General features: G+C 35.5%; 1 protein-coding gene across 5 annotated transcripts; it reads left to right on the forward strand.

The window, feature by feature from the left end:
* Positions 1-1,508: 1,508 nt before the first annotated feature.
* Positions 1,509-5,843, forward strand: LOC123716519. 5 transcript variants are annotated; one of them, XM_045672296.1, is made up of 5 exons: positions 1,509-3,703; positions 3,869-4,098; positions 4,173-4,367; positions 4,565-4,751; positions 5,118-5,843. In XM_045672296.1, the coding sequence occupies exon 1, from the start codon at positions 2,256-2,258 to the stop codon at positions 3,477-3,479; it is 1,224 nt and encodes a 407-aa protein (XP_045528252.1). In that variant the 5' UTR covers positions 1,509-2,255; the 3' UTR covers positions 3,480-3,703; positions 3,869-4,098; positions 4,173-4,367; positions 4,565-4,751; positions 5,118-5,843. The 5 variants fall into 5 exon arrangements, with proteins under 5 accessions (XP_045528252.1, XP_045528247.1, XP_045528250.1 ...); XM_045672291.1 differs by having other exon boundaries at positions 1,509-4,098; XM_045672294.1 differs by having other exon boundaries at positions 1,509-4,098; positions 4,173-4,346.
* Positions 5,844-17,555: the final 11,712 nt, after the last annotated feature.

Consider the following 17,555-nt stretch of genomic DNA (forward strand, 5'->3'; position numbering starts at 1 on the left):
ATTTTATAAAAAAAATATTGCATTCTATTTTTGAATGTTTGACTACTGTTTTAAAACAAAAAACAATCAACAAATTTTTCACGATGGAGCGGACATTAAAAGAAAACCGAATAGCTATTATTGCGTTGCACCCCTGTGTGCACTCGCCGAGTACCATTTCTATGATACAAATAGCTTTAATCCGGTTAAAAAATTGTTTTCTTTCAATGTGTAAAAGCTATGTTAACCAAAGACAATACCATTTCCAAGTTGCTCAAAAATTTTAATATAACGCTTAGGTATATGTACCGTACTATTGATAAGTACAACGAAGTCTGACGATGTCGTGTTGAAGACAAGAAAAAAACTGGCCACGCTCCGCAAAAACACCAGCAGCAATCAAAGATATCGAAGCGCGAAAAACGAGAAATCCTGAAAACAAAAGTTGATGGCTTTGCATATGGGTATAAAATACACACAATATAAACGGTTTTAAATGATGATCTTGGTCTACGATGATACAAAAAAAAATTGGGCACTTAATGCTCGTCTAAAAGCAATAAGGCTTAAGAGTTGGCGGGTGGTGTTAAAGCGGTACGAAAAACCGATACGGTGATACCCTCTTTACGGACGAATCTTTTTTCGCTATTGAAGTACAATAAACAGAATAAGAGTGTACGGTAGGACTTCTGAAGGAGCTGGAAATAAAGTTCCGAGGATGCATCATGGATATCATCAGTAATGTTCTGGTTGGTAGTGTCCTGACTGACGTTCATTTTTGCGAAAATAGGAAAAATTAAAACCTCTTCGAAATTTTAATTTTATAATTTTTGATGAGGGTGATCCCAAATATTTTTTCTCGGCCGATCGTCACATTTATTAGTTGAGTCATTGTTGAGATTTACTCGGGTTACGTTAGACACATTTTTATTTTGATATGTACCTTTTGTTCATTATAATTGATAATAGTTACGTCGACTATTTAGAATTGTATAGTGAGTGTTTAGTGCGTTTTTGAGAACTATCGTGAGGCAAGGTACTATCATCAGTTTAACCTCTCTTTGTTCCCAAACTAATAGAATTTCTCCAAATCCTTACGGCTGATAATATTGTGTGCCTTTCTTCCTGGTAACGAGGTATGTACTCAGGACTTAAACTTCTAGTATAAGATTGTGTATCGACGGCCACCGAACCGTTCATTGTGGTACAAAACCTGTCCAAAAGTCTACCAAGGGAGGGTTTTGGATTGGTTGGATTGAAGCCAAGACCACTCAAGCCTGGTTTGAGCGTCAAAACATCGACTTAATTAGTTTTTGTTGACTTGCTAGTTTTTTGAGTTTTAATTATTTTAGGTTCACCGCCGTCCTTTCACTTATTTAGCTCTTACCTGAAGATCCTTTATAATTTAAATTAATAACTTGTGAGAACTAAGATTTATATGTCAGGCGCATCATATCAAAAACTTTTATTGGCCTGTCATTCACAGTAGGTAATGTATTTGCCAACAGTATCTGGGGGGGGTTTGGGTCTATGCTTCTACGGTTCCCAGTACGACATGCTTGCATTGCATGGTAGCATAGGTGCAGACCCATCCTACCACATCCTTCTGATGGGTAGGGAGGCGAGGTCTTGGGGGTAGTGCAAGTCGCTGTGATCCCCAAGGCAAGTTTGGTGGACTAACCTTCCCGAGGTTGCCGACCCTGTTCTTGGTCTAATACCCTATGCATTAGACGTAACTAAAACCACCAAGCGAACTATTGCAGGGATGTAGAGGTCATGTCCTTGCGAGTTCATCATCCAAGATAGAAAGACGGTGGACAGTGAATGACCTCCCGCGTGTTTGTGCCGTGCGCGGGGACCCGTACGTGGGGATGAAGGAGTCCTGGTGGTTGAGTGGAGTAGTGCGCCGGTTATAGTTGTGCGCTACACACAACACACCTCTTTGGTCTGGATTTCCCCTCACACGGGAGGCCGTGGATTAGCTGACCTCGGTCAACCGGCTGTGGTATCCCATTAGCGGGCTACTGAGCGAGAGTCGGGGTGTGGAGGGGAGGCCGTCGGCGTGGTACGGGACTCAGGGTGAGTTTGCGTCATCGTCTCGTGATGCGAATAGACTAGTACTCTCTTGCTGCGTGCGGACGCGTCTGCCCTTCTACGCGCTGGCTCTATACCGAAGGAGTAGCTCTGACGTCGCTTGCTGAGCAAGGGGCGTCCCCGACTTGAGGGCTCCGTGGCGGGTGGAGAGCTCTGACGGTGAATTTATTCCATACCACCTCATGGATAAAGAGGCAAAACATATAAACCAGCACAAAGCTGCATCCACAAATGCGCCTACAACAAACATACCCAGGGTTGCGTCGCAGGAGGTGTCGCGGTGCAAGCCACCAATGGCACGATACTCTGATGCCCCTGTCTCACACACGGATGCACCCACTAGGGCAGCATCCGAGACTCCAAAGGAGAGGGAAGCGGCTGAGTATGCGCCAAACCGGGATGCACCCTTAACCGTACCCCCTCCAATGGTATCCCATATACCACCGCACAAGGATGCGTCCACTGTTGCGGCCAGGTTGACTGCGTCGGTCGAGTCAAAGATAGCAACTCCGAAGGATGCTACAGCAATGTCTGCGTCTGTAAGGGGGGCATCCGAAGCAAGAACGATGCGGAAGACCGAGGCTGCGACGGTGAGCACGTCCAGTGCACAAACCTCGACCATAGACATGTCGGCCCTGAAATCTGCAATTCAGGAACCGACTCTCACAATGGTCCTAAGCTCTTCAAAAAGGCGACGGCTCAGGAAAGCCAAAAGAGCGACGGAACAGCGGAAGCTGGCTACCGGCGTTCAGAAGCTAACTGAGAATGCTGGAACTGCCCCCGCTGCTACCACAGCAGCAGGAGGCGGGAAAAGGGCACCGAAACCGACTAGGTCCTCTGCAGCGCTCAAGTCTAATGGCTCTAAGTGCAGTAAGAGACCTAGAGAGGATAACCAAACTAAAAAACCAAAATTAAGCAACCAACAAATAAAGGGCCAAAAACGCGATCGGCCGGAGGAAACCGTGACACCGACTAGGGAGAGTAATAGGGTAAAACCCAACAAACCCCAGCTGGAGTCAGGGATCTCGGCCAGCTACGCGAAAGCGGCAGCATCCTACAAAGCCAATGAGCTTTATGTTGCCGTGATGACTGAGCCCTTCATAGACATGACACAAGAACAGGCGGATAACATCCGCCTACAGATCGAGGGTAAAATCAAAGATGATCCGCTCATGGCGGATCTTGAAGCTACCCTGACAATGGAACCCAACGACATCAGGTTCCGGGGTAGAGCCCACTTCTCAGATGGTGTCCTCAAAACTTGGTGCGAGGACACCTTCACACTGAGATGGCTGACCGAAGCATGTGATGTCATCAACAATCCCATACCGGACACCAGGCTGATGGTTAGGCCTCAATCAGCAATTCCGAAGAAAGTGCCGTGTCTACTGCATATTCACTGGTAACATGGAGGCTCTACGGAAACTGATTACGAGGCAGAACCGCCACCTCAATAATTAGATCTTGGACCCTGACTCACGAACGTAGAACACAGGACCCGACAGGCGTATCTCTGTTCTTTCGTATGCCGGAGTTTAAGATCTCAAATATCAAAGTACATGAACGCCGCATATATTACCTGATGGGGAACATCTACATCCGCATTCTGGAAAAAGATGAACCCTCAGAGGTAATTGTCGCTATACTAACCACTGCCAGGACGGAGTCATCGGGGCCAAAGTTACCCACGTCAATGACGGAGGTAGCTGCGGTCGCCGAGACAAACGTCCCCATGGAGACAGTTCCACAACCACCCTCACCGGTACAACTAACCTCGGATGACGAGTTCTTTCAGGAAACCGGGGGGAGTGAATTCAGCGACAGCTGTTTGCGCTCCTCCCCCTCGCCGGACTGACCTTATCCAGACCAACCTCCAGCACAGCCAAACAGCGTCGGCTTCCCTACGCAGACTGCTGGAGACCATCGCCAACCCGAAGACCATCGCCGCGATCCAGGAGCTGTGGATCAGGAATGGCAAGATATGCGGCCTGGGTAGCCGGTGGTAAACTTGTACTGGATACCTCCGTAAGTAATCCAAGAACCTGTATAATCATACCTAAACATGTACCAGCATGTCTAATTAACGAACTGTGTTCAAGGGACCTTACAGCTATCTAGAAACGCGCATCCAGACATCGTCCTGGCATTCGCCTACTTACCGGGTGACGAGGACGTGCCCACTCCAGAACTCGGCCTTCTGACTGACTACTGTGAGAGGGTGAAACCGGAGCTCATCATCGCAGAAGACTCCAATGCGCACCACGCGTTATGCGGTAATGCTACCAACGCTCGTGGTGAGAATATGCTTAACTTTATTCATAGCAATAATCTTATCTTAGCAAACAGTGGCTCGTAACCAACCTTTATTAACGCACGCTCGCAAACCATAATCGATCTAACAATGGTAACTGCTGGTCTGTCAGATCACATACAGAACTGGCACGTTTCCAGTGAGTATACCTCAGAGAACTGACTCGGTAAAATTTTACAGAATAATTAGCTCGGAGGTAGACAAACTGACGATACCAACCACCATTGATGTACAAAACATCGACAAACATGTAAATAACCTAACGTCCCTACTTCTGACCAGCTTTGAACAGTCGTGTCCCCTTACCATGCCTAGGTGGAACTGGAGAGACACCGAAAGAAGGTCGGGAAGCTGTTTAATAGAGCAGGTAATAATCGGTAACCCACCGACTGGGAAGCAAGGGTGCTGGAGACACTTCTGCACCAGTATTGAAATCAACAACCAGGCAACCAGTGTGAAATCATGCCTCTCTAGTGAGCCCTATCACTCGATCGGTTGTCTCAAAAAGTCCGACAATTCATTTACAAAAACCGATGTTGAAACATGTGAACTACTGATCTCAATTGTACAGGATATTTTAGTACTTCAGAATTATACTGAATAATATAATTATAAGTTTAATAATACATAGCTTCAATCTGGTAAAAAAGTGTTTTCTAAATGTGTAAAAGCTATGTTAACAAAAGACAATACTTTTTATCATATTTAACCAAATCTTTTTTTTGCCTTTCAGTTGCAGATGGAAGATTTGATTCCACAATTTCAAAAAAAAACGCTTCAGTATAAATTTCTTCGATATATATTCTATAAAGAGAGGCTTTAATACAGTCAACCTTTAATTGGTGTCTCTGATTCTCATATTCTTACTTTGATTGTTTCTTACTTTAGCCTAATCTAGGTCCAATTTAAGTTCGTGATTACGTTTATATATTTATACCATCAGATAGTTGTTTAATGCGTTTATTCTGGATCTCAGTAGTAATTCTAATATTAGAAGAAAACATCGGACGTTTGCTTTCACAGTGCTAACTTGTTTCTTACCAAGACTCTCAATAGCACCAACCAAAAGGCTGCATAAAACAAGTAATTCTTTCCAAGGAAATTCAATACGTTTTTTCAATGAAATTCTTGGTTATATACAAGTGTTGTCAGAAAATAAATCGTACGTTAAAGTAAAGCTACTTGCTAAGGCCTATTATAATACAAATGAATATTTAAACGCTAGCTAACTATTTCCTAGTGCTTAGATATGTAACGCGACTGAATCTCTCGGCTGCATTTCCAGACTCTGGGGCGATCGTCAACAACCACTTCTTAATGTAAAGTGGGAACAAACCGTGATCCATGTGGTATCGAATTATTTCAGTATAATTAGTATTATTATTTTCTTATGTAGCCAAGTTCACATTTCAAGGACTGGTCTTACTTGAATTCGTGTATGCGGTGATATTATTTATTTCGACTACGTATTTGCGTGTTGTGCTCACGAGAATGTACCGTGCCTCCTGCTGATGTCATGTGGAACATGGTGTGATGGTTGCAGCTCCTTACAAACGTTGTGTAAAACAAAAACTTGTCGATTAAAAGAGTGACGGAGAGTTCATTGCCAGTTCTTCTTTTCCGTTCTACGCCCTTGATTAGAGAACTGGCAGTAAATGTAAAATTAGAAGCATTTTATATACATCTCTGTTTTTGATGTTCATAAGTGTACATTGTGTTACCTATATGAATAAATGATTTAGATTTTTTTTTTAATTTTGACACTCGCTTATTTGATTTATTTTCGGTCCCCTGTATATTATATGAAAATAAATTAAATAAAATCAATGTTTATTGGTCCCCTCGGTAATTTTAAGTTGAAAGAATAGTATAAGTAGTTGGGATTCCCGGCGACTGCCTCACATCAAAGTTCCCCAAAAACGTAAAAATCATGGTTGGCCAACCCTTAAAAAAAAAAAAAAAGTTTGTACTCTACCCCCACTAAACAGGCCGTGTGGAGTCGAATGCACTCACTCCTGAAGTTATAGCTCTAACCGTTCCAGAGATAGCTTTCCCAAAACCCTTGCTAATTACTACGGGTCTAAGCAAACAACAATAAATATACCTAACCTACATTAACACCATTATCTATAATAAAATTAGATGTAAGGGTTACATATTTAAATAAAACATTTTTATTCCAGGTATTATTCTTTTATTTATATGTCCATTATATTTCTATACAAATTTACTAGCACCGTATCATTGTTCTCTGAGTCACACGTAAAATTTCTAAGGAAGTCTTCTAATCTCATCCCCCTGAACTTGTAATATATGTATACCAAACAGTACTCTCCGCACACCGCCGATAGGTAATCCTGAACCGTAAGGCTATTGTATCTCCACATGCAACAATTCCTCCTTAAAAATCCTTCTATTGCATCAATAGGTTTACGTCCAAACGAATCAAAGTATTCCCCAACTCTTTCAACGTTTATATGAATAGCCACCCAATGAGACCCCGGCTGTGAATCAGGGTCAAGATTGCATATGATAAGTGCTGGCACCTGAGCATACATCGGCAATCGATTTGAAGGATATACGTTGCTCTGGAGGCTGGGATGTATTCTACGAAGACTCATTTGCACTTCTAGTGTGTTCATACTTTAATATGCGTTTACTCCCCTACTCTTTCACTCTTTTACTGACTACATTTATTACTATCAATTCATATTTGTACCAATGTATTTAAACACACATAATATGATCTCAACATAAGTAATGAGTCTCTTTGTAAAAAAAATAATGAAGGTAAATAAAAACCATGCCATATTCGATTACATTATATTTTATTATTCTTAATATCATAATAATTACATAAGTGATTGCTTAACTACTATAATCCACACATACATTTCTGTTCTTATCTATTTCTATAATATTTGAAAACTCTGCGTAAACTACACAGTTAATTGTTTCAGTCAATGCGCTCTCGAATCTTACTTCCATTCTTACACTACCATGGCGTACAAGATTCCAATGCACATTAGAGTTAGCCGACAAGTCAGGTGTTAAATCAAAAGCTAGTAAACAGTACCCATTTGAATATTGCTCCCTCGATATTCCATTACCTTCGTTAAGAAAATGTATACCGGTGCCTGAGTACAGGGTGTGGTATGCGCTAGTAAATACATCGTTTGGAAATGATGGTTGTAACGCTTTTGAAGGTATCTGTTGACCATCTATATATAGGCTAAATGAGCAAATACCAAAATTTTCAAAGTTGAAAGGATTTTTACCATAACTACCGTTGAATGCTGTATTATTCACAAAACCTATAATACATCTCTTAGGAACCTGTCCTAAAAATATATTGTCCAGTGTTTTACCCTGCACACCAGATGGTATGGTCAGGACTTTCACTTCACCTCTTGTTATAGGATATTTAGCCGTAGTAGTGGCAAGAACCTTTTGATGAGCTATTAGTATTGATGGATAAATTTTTGCTCTGCGTATTATTAAAGTTGCATCTGTTATACAGACTTTGTACTTATTATCTGCATTCTGTGACATGAGGTTAAATGTTTCTCTCGATCTAACTAATTTTATAGATAATTCGACCCCGTTAGTGAGGAATTTATCTTGATTGAATATATCCCCATGTAAATGCCCAATCATTTCAACATCCTTACCATCCTTTGAAAGTTGTTGTCTTTTGTAAAAGCCCTTGTTTGCCTCATTAGTTTCATTCATTTTACCAGCTGTATCCTCGTACCACAAACCACATGTCAAATGTGATTGTTTGGCGGATGATGAATAATTTAATAGAGTTTCTATGAAAGCACGATATGCATAAGTATTATTTGGGGGTGACACATGTTTTTGGTTTAGGTAAACATCCAATTGGTTAAATAAAGAATGTAACCAATTATTGACTGGTGCCACTACATTAGCTGCATTAACTGCAGAACCGTCTTGATTTTTAATTTGAGCCTTGAGATGGAGTAGTGTATGCGAAAGGTCTATGTAATCATCTCCTGTACCAGGTACTTGGAATTCGATGGGTCCATCATCACTTAATGAAGAAATTGGTTTGTAATGTATCCAGTGTCCATATTCCATACTTGTTTGTGTGGAAGGAAGAGCAAACAGATCCAATTCAGATTTAACGCACTCACATGAATGATTATGAATAAATGACATTATGATTAGTTTGAAAATATATCCTTGGAAATATTAATATCTTTGTTCCTTGTTTTCTTTGAAGCGCCTTTCACTTTGAGGGGTGAAACTCGAATGAGCTCATTACAATATTTTCGTCTCTTATTAACACCCGATCCAGTCATAAGTTTATCAATTTTGGTATCAACTTTGCGTTTAAGATTAGAACTAGCCTCTTTCAATCGATTTTTAATGGATTCTTTAATAGGTCGACTAGCTACAACATCTGACAAAAGCCCAATACCGCTGTTAAGTGCTTCTTTTCCAATCACCTTAGCACCACTAGTGAGTAAAGGTAGCACACTTCGAAATAACCCCCCAAGAAAACTTTCGATACCATGACCACGTTGATGTAAGGCTCCTTTGTAGATTACATTTATACCAGACCCAGCTTGTTGCGAATAATAATGTTCATAAGGACATACAAAAGTTTCTTGAGGTGTATACATTTTAAAAAGGAAATGTAGATTATATTTTTTTTAAATGAAGTTTCACACACGATGTACCGTATTGAAATGGTACCGCATTTCCCGTGGTTGTTCTTATATCTATCTCAATAACATCAAATTCTCTTCTCATTACCGGTAAATAATGTGGTGGTGAAAATATATGCATTTTATTTGAACCATATATGTATTTAGCAGGATCTAAGGGTATAATTCTCAATAGGGGTGTCATGACATCACCAACAATTTGTGGTTCTATAATATCGCAATACACAAATAATTGTGATGGTAACCCCAAATGTAGATTAGCAGGGCGTTTACCGATATTATGATTTACTAAATTGGTATCTGGCTCAAATCCAAGTTGAAAGCTCAAATTAGGTGATAGAGATAGTGAAATTATTGATGGATCCTTTACTGCAACAGAGACAAACTTTGACACGGTGTCCTGGCGAAAACTAACTTTCTCTTTCGAATTTAAAGCAATAAGAATATTTTGTATATTATCATAGTTGGTGTCTGGTATATGGTTCTTATACATTAGTGTGGTCTCTTCGTTATTGATGGTAGTTTTTTTACTTATGTATATGATATTTTCATGATCTTGCACCGAGAACATAGTAGAGGGATATTGAAACTCAACTATACCTACCATCCATTCTCCTTCTAATGTAATGGCTTTCGGTAGTTTTGTAGAAAAAATTGATGTCATTTCCCGGGAAATATTGTGTGGAACTATTGCTGAGTAAAGTTAAATAGAAACTTTCCTTCATTGTAGATTTTTAATATTCGACAGTAAGACCCAAGAATTAAATTTGTTAGGATATCCTTTCCATTTAACTAATACTTCCTTTCTAATACCGCTTTTACGTGATCTGATGATTTTATCAATTTTATATTCGGAAGTGGGGGAAAAAGTTATTTTTTGTAGTTCTTTCTCATAAAAAGTTCCTGTTATTGATTCATTTTCTAAATCGTTTAAAGTGTATACAACCCAAGGGGAACGATCTATAATGGAAGTAATGATAAAAATTTCATTACTCCAATTACTTTCATAACCTTTTTGAAAAACATGTTTGTATTTTGTAATTCTTACATAGTCACCAACGTTAAACTTAGGTACTTTGTTTAAACTTGAAATATAAGTCTTTTCATCATAATATAAATTCCGCCAAACTTCCATAATGTTTTCCATTTTAACATCACATGGTCTCATCTTGATACTAGAGTGCACACTGTGATTATAAGAACTAACCAAATCTTGTAAAATATCTGTATAGCGATAAGTATTCTTATGTGTAAAATAACGCCACATTTTCATTTTCAATGTTCTCTGAAATCGTTCTACTATACTTGCCTTTATATCTGGATTATTTGTAGTGTAATAATTTATATTTTTACGTTTTAAATAAGTTTGGACATCCTTAGATACAAATTCCGTACCGTTATCTGATTGAATATGTCTAGGAACAGTTTTAGCTTCATCAAAGATGCTACTAAAACACGTTTTTATTGTGCATGAATCCTTCTTTTTCATGGCTCTAACATAAGCATACTTACTAAAGGCGTCAATAACACACAAAATATATTTATATCCATCATTATATTGTATGTAAGTTCTTAAATCACTTAAATCAGCTTGCCACAATTCATTAATATTTGATAAAATATATTTATTACGCGGGAATTTTTTTATAACCGGTTTATGTAATGTATATGTTTCTTGAGACTGCAACCATTTCGAAACATCACTTTTTGAGATTTTTCCATTCATTGCCTTTGTTAACTTATTGACACTGCTGTAACCGGCTGGATGTGATATATCATAATAGATGCGATGTAACTCTAATACGGGGTCCATTTCTCCCAATCACTTTTGTTTCTCAATTTGTTGATGTGTTTAGATTGTGTTGGAGTTGAAGAAACCACAGGTGGTGATTCTTGAATCAATGTTTTATCTTTACTATTAAGGTCAGATATATATTTGATTCTTTTCAGATTACCAATGTATGTTAGCGGTGTATTTATATCATTTAAAAACTTGGCGAATATTTCCCAACCGATTGGATCGGATCTCTTCGAGGGTCGTAAGATGTCATTCACTAAATCTATATATTACTCCCTGGTATCTCTTGTCCACTAATGAAAACTGTTCCAATTTTATTCCATTGCAATTGATCTGTTTTATTTACTATTGTATCAATCAATAATTCACCCCTCCTCATATAAGTTTTAGGAATTAATTTTAATATTTCTTTTGGTTGTAACCCATATGCGATGTCTTCACCCGTTGGGGGTTGTTTAACATTTAGCATTTTTTCATTTTCACTAGTAGTTATATTATTGATGTTACGGTTTTCGTTAGTATTATCATTTATTACCTTTTCAGTTATTGTTATTTCTTGAGGTTGACGTTCTTCCATGGAGTAATGTAAGTATCTTTGTAAAATTTGTAGATAAAGCGCCCATTTTTCGCGATCATCCAATTTACTTGATATAATTTTTTCCATTTCTAAATCCAATCTACTTTGCGGTGTTGCTTTATTTTCATTGTGATGTTTCAGTTTATCAATAAAGTCTTGCTCAACAAGAAGCATTTTTTTTGTGTTCATTGTGATTTATTAAAACAACTTACAAGGGTGCTTAGAATTGTACCCAAAATTATTGGAAGAAAGGACCCTCCTTTTTGTATTAATATATTTTTCCTGTATTCAAAACTTTTTCCCTTACTGATCAGATTACGTAAGAGATTTTTAACTTTTTTTAATTTTGTTTTTGTATTCTCTTTTAAAGGTACTTTTCCTTGTAAAACATTGTGAATACATTCACATAGACAGTTAATTTCTTGATTATTACAAGACTTCAATAATATCCTACGATGTTTGGGTTTTAATTTATGTAAAGCTGATAACAATTCCTTATGCGTTGTTATTCGTTGATACATGGCTCATTACTGACTTAGAGTGGCTGTTTACAAAGATACTTATACCTTTTCATAGGAACATATATTGTACAAAAATAACTAGATTCAAATATTTTAGATTTTATGCGGCGAGCATCATCAGTGTTTTGTTTCAAATCAATCATTAAATAACCATGAGCTTCTTTAGTAGCATCGGTATATGAATCTTCAATAAACTTGGTATCTTCCGGTGAAACTTGTCTAGCTAGAAATCGTATTTGTGTTTTGTCACGGGGATTTTTAAAATAAATAATATAACTTGAATTAAGTGAAATGTCGCGCTGTCCTCTTCCTTGATGAAATAAGTTTTGGGTTATGTAAAAAACACTCAAATTTCTATGGTGACTACCTTTTGTAAATATATCAACCACTCGACCATCAGATTCCCTCATTAAGTCATCTATTATAATCAAATGTGGATTTTTACCATCAAACATATGCAATTCCGGTAGTCCTTGGTGGTAATTTACTCCGGGTATATTATAATATACTCCGGGTATATTATATATGTTATATACGCTATATATAGCGGCTGCATTTCATCATAACACCATGTTATTTCTAAAAAAATCTCATTACATATACTACTTTTATGCTTAATGAAATTTACAACAAAGTTAGATTTTTCACACCCACTAGGTCCTGCTACGATGGCAGCAAAGGGATGAATAAAATGAATCATTATTTTTTGACTTCTGTCTTCTTCAGGGAAAGGAATAAAACTAAGTTGATATTTTAAAAACAATTTATTTATATGAAATATACAAAAAATGTAAGTGTTATATCACAATATTAATGTACACGTTTATACATTATACATGTACAAAACAAATTTATTTTACATAAAAATTTACAATTTGTTATATTTACAATAATGATTAACTTAATTACATACTATTGATTTGGTAATGACATATAGGTAACGTATCGATTTTGTTTCGTAAAATGTACCGCTTAGTGTCATTAAAAGATAAACACACCTTATTTATTTCCTGTGTAAAAATTGTATGTTTTAATGATCTAAACCGATACATTTTACAATGCTGTACGTTTTTATTAAACAAACACGACTTATAATTATCCAACGTTAATTTTTTAGTGACACATTTGTTAACACCCTTCGCCTTAGTAATAATTTTATCATCTACCTGTAATGCATACATTTTTGATCGCAAACCCACAAATTCTGTAAAGATTTTACCACAATTTTCATCTTTAAAATAACATAATTTTTTCTTATTTACTTGAGGAAAATTAAAAACATTGTTTGGATCATAATCTGATGTATCGAAATGTGTACAAATGTCTGGCTTTATATCATTATAAAAGTTACTAGTAAATATTTGATAAATGAGACTGTCAGTATCTGTATACAGTAGTTTCAGATTTGAAGTAAATTTCTCTTTCATGTAATTATAGTGGAAATCATACATCAGCGTTTTAGATATATCTAATATACAAAATCCGAGATAAATAGGTTTATTATAAATTAATTTCATTTTGTTTAATTGAATTGCAACAAGACTATCAGAAAATATTGAAACACTGTGAAAATGTGGTTGAGCAATTAGATCCCCAGCTCCCAATACTCTGCCCCTATTTTCCCAGTGGGTTAACAGTTTAACGTTAACTCGTTTCTCAATATTTTCCATAGTCTTACCAAAAACAGCGTTGTTCATGAGTTTATAGAAATCTTTCTCAAAATCGGAATTAGCTCGAGTTCTTAATTGTGTATTAAGGTCTATATATTTCTTTAACCATGGACTCTGCTTAAATTTTAATATTCTATAAACTTTTTATAATTTTAAACCCATTTTCAAACATTGAATTAAATTTCGATAGTGAATAATATATTTGGATGTATTTTTTAAGTTTGGAATCAATCTAATTTCCTTAGCGTCCCCAACTGGTATATTTTCTGGACAAAGAGGTAAATCTGAATGTTTATCATGTAAATCCACCGGATACTCCAGATCTACTTCTAAGATAAAACCTATATGCGATGAACAACTAACATTAAAATCTGTATCAACACTAACCCACTCAAAACCACCTGTAGGTAGATATTGTGACATTGCCCAACCATATAGATTATTGGCATCGAAATACATTTAGAATGACTCTTTATCTTTCGCATTATAGTCAGACATGTAAACATTATTTTCTTTTGCATAGCGAGTGCTACATTGCGAAACACCACCACGAATTCCTGATTTAATAAAAGCAATCATATCTATATCAGAAAGTAATTCAATTTCTGTTTTAGTATGTTTTAACATAGCATCCCAACTTAATCCAGGTGCTGTATAGTAATGAGCCGGGTCTAAATCGTACGTTTTAATGCAAACACACCTAAAATTTTCAAAAATATCTGCTAACAATAAAACCTCAGTTTTTAAATAAAGATTTGAATAATCCAACATATTTTTACAATTGAAATGATTCCATAAATCTTTGGCATGGTTGTAATCTTCGTTAGAAATAATGGAATCTGTAAGAGTACTGTAAAAGTGTGGAAGATCTGGAAGTTGATTGTAGTTTAAAGTATCAAAATCTTTAATGAATTCATATGGAAATGCACCTTTTTTAGTCAGCCGTTTAAAGTCTTCTGAATTGGGAAAGCATTTTGATAATTCATTAAAATTATTCTTTGTTAAATTTTTTGCTAAAGTATCTAAGCTGCTGGGTAAAAATTTTAGGGAATCCACAAAACGTAAAGTTACATTACTGTTATTGATTTTAAGAACCTTTGAAAATGATATGTATTTTTCTTTATTTTGTGGGAGAACTTCTACCTGACCTTCATCAAAGTTTAAGGCATGTACGATAAAATGTGCATCATAATGACTTAAATTGTGCAAGAAGACTGGTATAGTGTAAGGTACTCTAAATTTTTCTGAACAAACTTTATGTATGACCCCAACAAATTCCCCAGTAAACCAATCGTAGTAAATCATTGAATTCCCACACAAAATTTTATCACAAATATAACAATGATTAGATTTGCTGAGTATATCTTGCTGTATTGGTGATATTTTATTAGCAACTTTTTGGAAACCAATTTTTTTTAACAATTGTTGTCATATTATCTTTCAGTGTTTCCATAAATTTTAAAGCACAGTTTTCACCAGTTTATGTTACATATTTAGACAATTTATCATCGTATGAGCATTTAATGTAGTATCCGAAACTATACACATTATGTTTTTGTACATTTATTGTATGTGATTTTGAAGGATCGTTTGAACATGATGCTAAGGGACTTAAAAAAGCCTCAAAATCCGCATATATAACAAAAGGTAACATCAATTTACGTTGAAATTTATCAAAACTTAATTTACATTCAGAAACAATATCACCCCACCAATTTCTTTTATTTTTATCTAAGCTTGGTATTTGTGTACAAATATGTCTGCAATCATTTATTTGATGGTTATTTAAACGTTCAGATGTTGAAAAATATTGTAAACAAAAGTCACATAGATATATAGCTTCCTTGGATTTCGAAACTTGACTACTTATTAATCGTGACATATTTTTTATATAACAATAATGACCGATTTTACCCTGTGTCAAATATAGTAAATTTATATGAGTCTGCATTTTATTCTTTGTAAAATACAATGGCCCAACAATACAATGTTTTTTTCTTTGTTCATTATATTCTAACCCAAAAACATTAATGCTTATATTATTAAGACTTTCAATTTTGTGTATATCGTTTAATTTAACTGGAAATTTAATATTACCGAACTTTAATTTATGACTGAATTTGGTGTATGATGATACTCTATCCGAATTCTTATGAATTGGAAATAAAGCAGATAACAGTGCCCACTTAAAACATGCGTCATCAGTGTTTTTAACATTGATCACAGCTTTTTTTATTTTTATATCATGTGGTAACTCAATAAAGAACCTCTTAAAGGGTTTAATTGATTTAAGTTCATATCCAAATGTAAAATTTTTTTCAGACTCCACCCACTATCCTTTCTCTCGAATGAATTTATATAGTTTATTAGAGATTTCGTGAGAGTTGTATAAAATATATTTAAATCATCACCAATACAAACAATAAAATTCATTGATTGGAAATCAAAAGTGTTGTTAATGTTTTTTGTCTCCTGAACAAAGTCACCATATAAAATGAAATTTATTTTTAAAATTGTATGATCTTCTATAGATTTATTTATTATTGTAAATATTGTATCTTTGACTGATGCAAGAAATAACTCTGGTGTCTCAAACTGTAAATCATTTTGATTTTCTGAAGTTACTCTATAGGTTATTATTCTATTACCGAACGCAGTCTCAATTATCTTAACATTGGGTTTTATTGAATGTTGTATTTTATTTACATTATTTTTATGTGCATCGCTCCTTAGATGATTAGCGAAATATTTTTTGGAAACATTTCTATTACAAATACAGCAAAATTTCATGTTAAAATTATTACCTTCATTCGATGTTGATTGCTCTTGTGAAGACCGTGAAAGATGCATGTTCGATCCAGATTTTATTATTTTGATGTCAGCAGAGTTAATATCAACAGCTGCTTTTCTTTTTGGTTCCACGACCCATTTGATCAACCCTATCGAATACAAATTTTATTATATTTAACTGTTAGAAATGTGAATAGAGAAATCAAATATATATATATAATATGATTATTAAATATTCTCACAGTTTCCCATCGAATTCATCACATAGCACCATCATTATTTGATCATAGAATGGGTGATTTAAATCATTTCTTTCTATTTCATCACAAACGTTGAAAAGTTCAATTGTATCAATGGATAAGCTTTCAAATTCATGATCCATTTCATCAAAAAAAAACACTAACACATTCTTGAGACATTGTATATATGTATTCGTTTCACAACTGTTTTTTGTCTCACACTTTTAACCTTAATGCGCAAAGGTCTTCAACAAAAAGCACAATGATTGACTTTGTACAATGTAACATAGTATTTATACTAGTGGAAAACTGAAACATTACTTAATTATATAAACATATGGTATTAAAATCTGAAGCATGAAGAAACTAAATGAAACTAATTTTTAAAACTGTAACGTTTTACACTATCTTCCTCGGATATCCCCTTTGTTATGTTGTATACAATATCCTTTATCTGAACATCAATGTTGGAATCGTTTTTCATGTAATATTTAACACGAATATCTGCATTTTTCCAATGTTGTGCCACTGGGATTTCTTTCAACTTTTTTAAACTATATAATTCCATTTTCACAAGTGTGTCAGCGTCCATTCCATCATCTTTATCAGTCGATATATATGATATGCTTCCCTCCTTCCCTGCACGGCCAACACTTGAAGAAAGTTTAGTTTTTTTCTTCTTCCGGTCAGGTTCTTGAAGAAAAAAGTCATCTAAACGATTGGTCTTCTTATTTTTATTTTCTGTTATGTTTAAAACCTCTTCTTCATCATCAGATAAATTATAATAATGATATGGTCTGAAACATTTTTCCACATCTTTCAGGTTGTATGAAGACCGAAATATAACATAAACAAATCAAAATGCATTTCAAAAAATAAATA

Source organism: Pieris brassicae, chromosome 11 (assembly GCF_905147105.1).
Source record: "Pieris brassicae chromosome 11, ilPieBrab1.1, whole genome shotgun sequence".
Lineage (NCBI taxonomy): Eukaryota > Metazoa > Arthropoda > Insecta > Lepidoptera > Pieridae > Pieris > Pieris brassicae.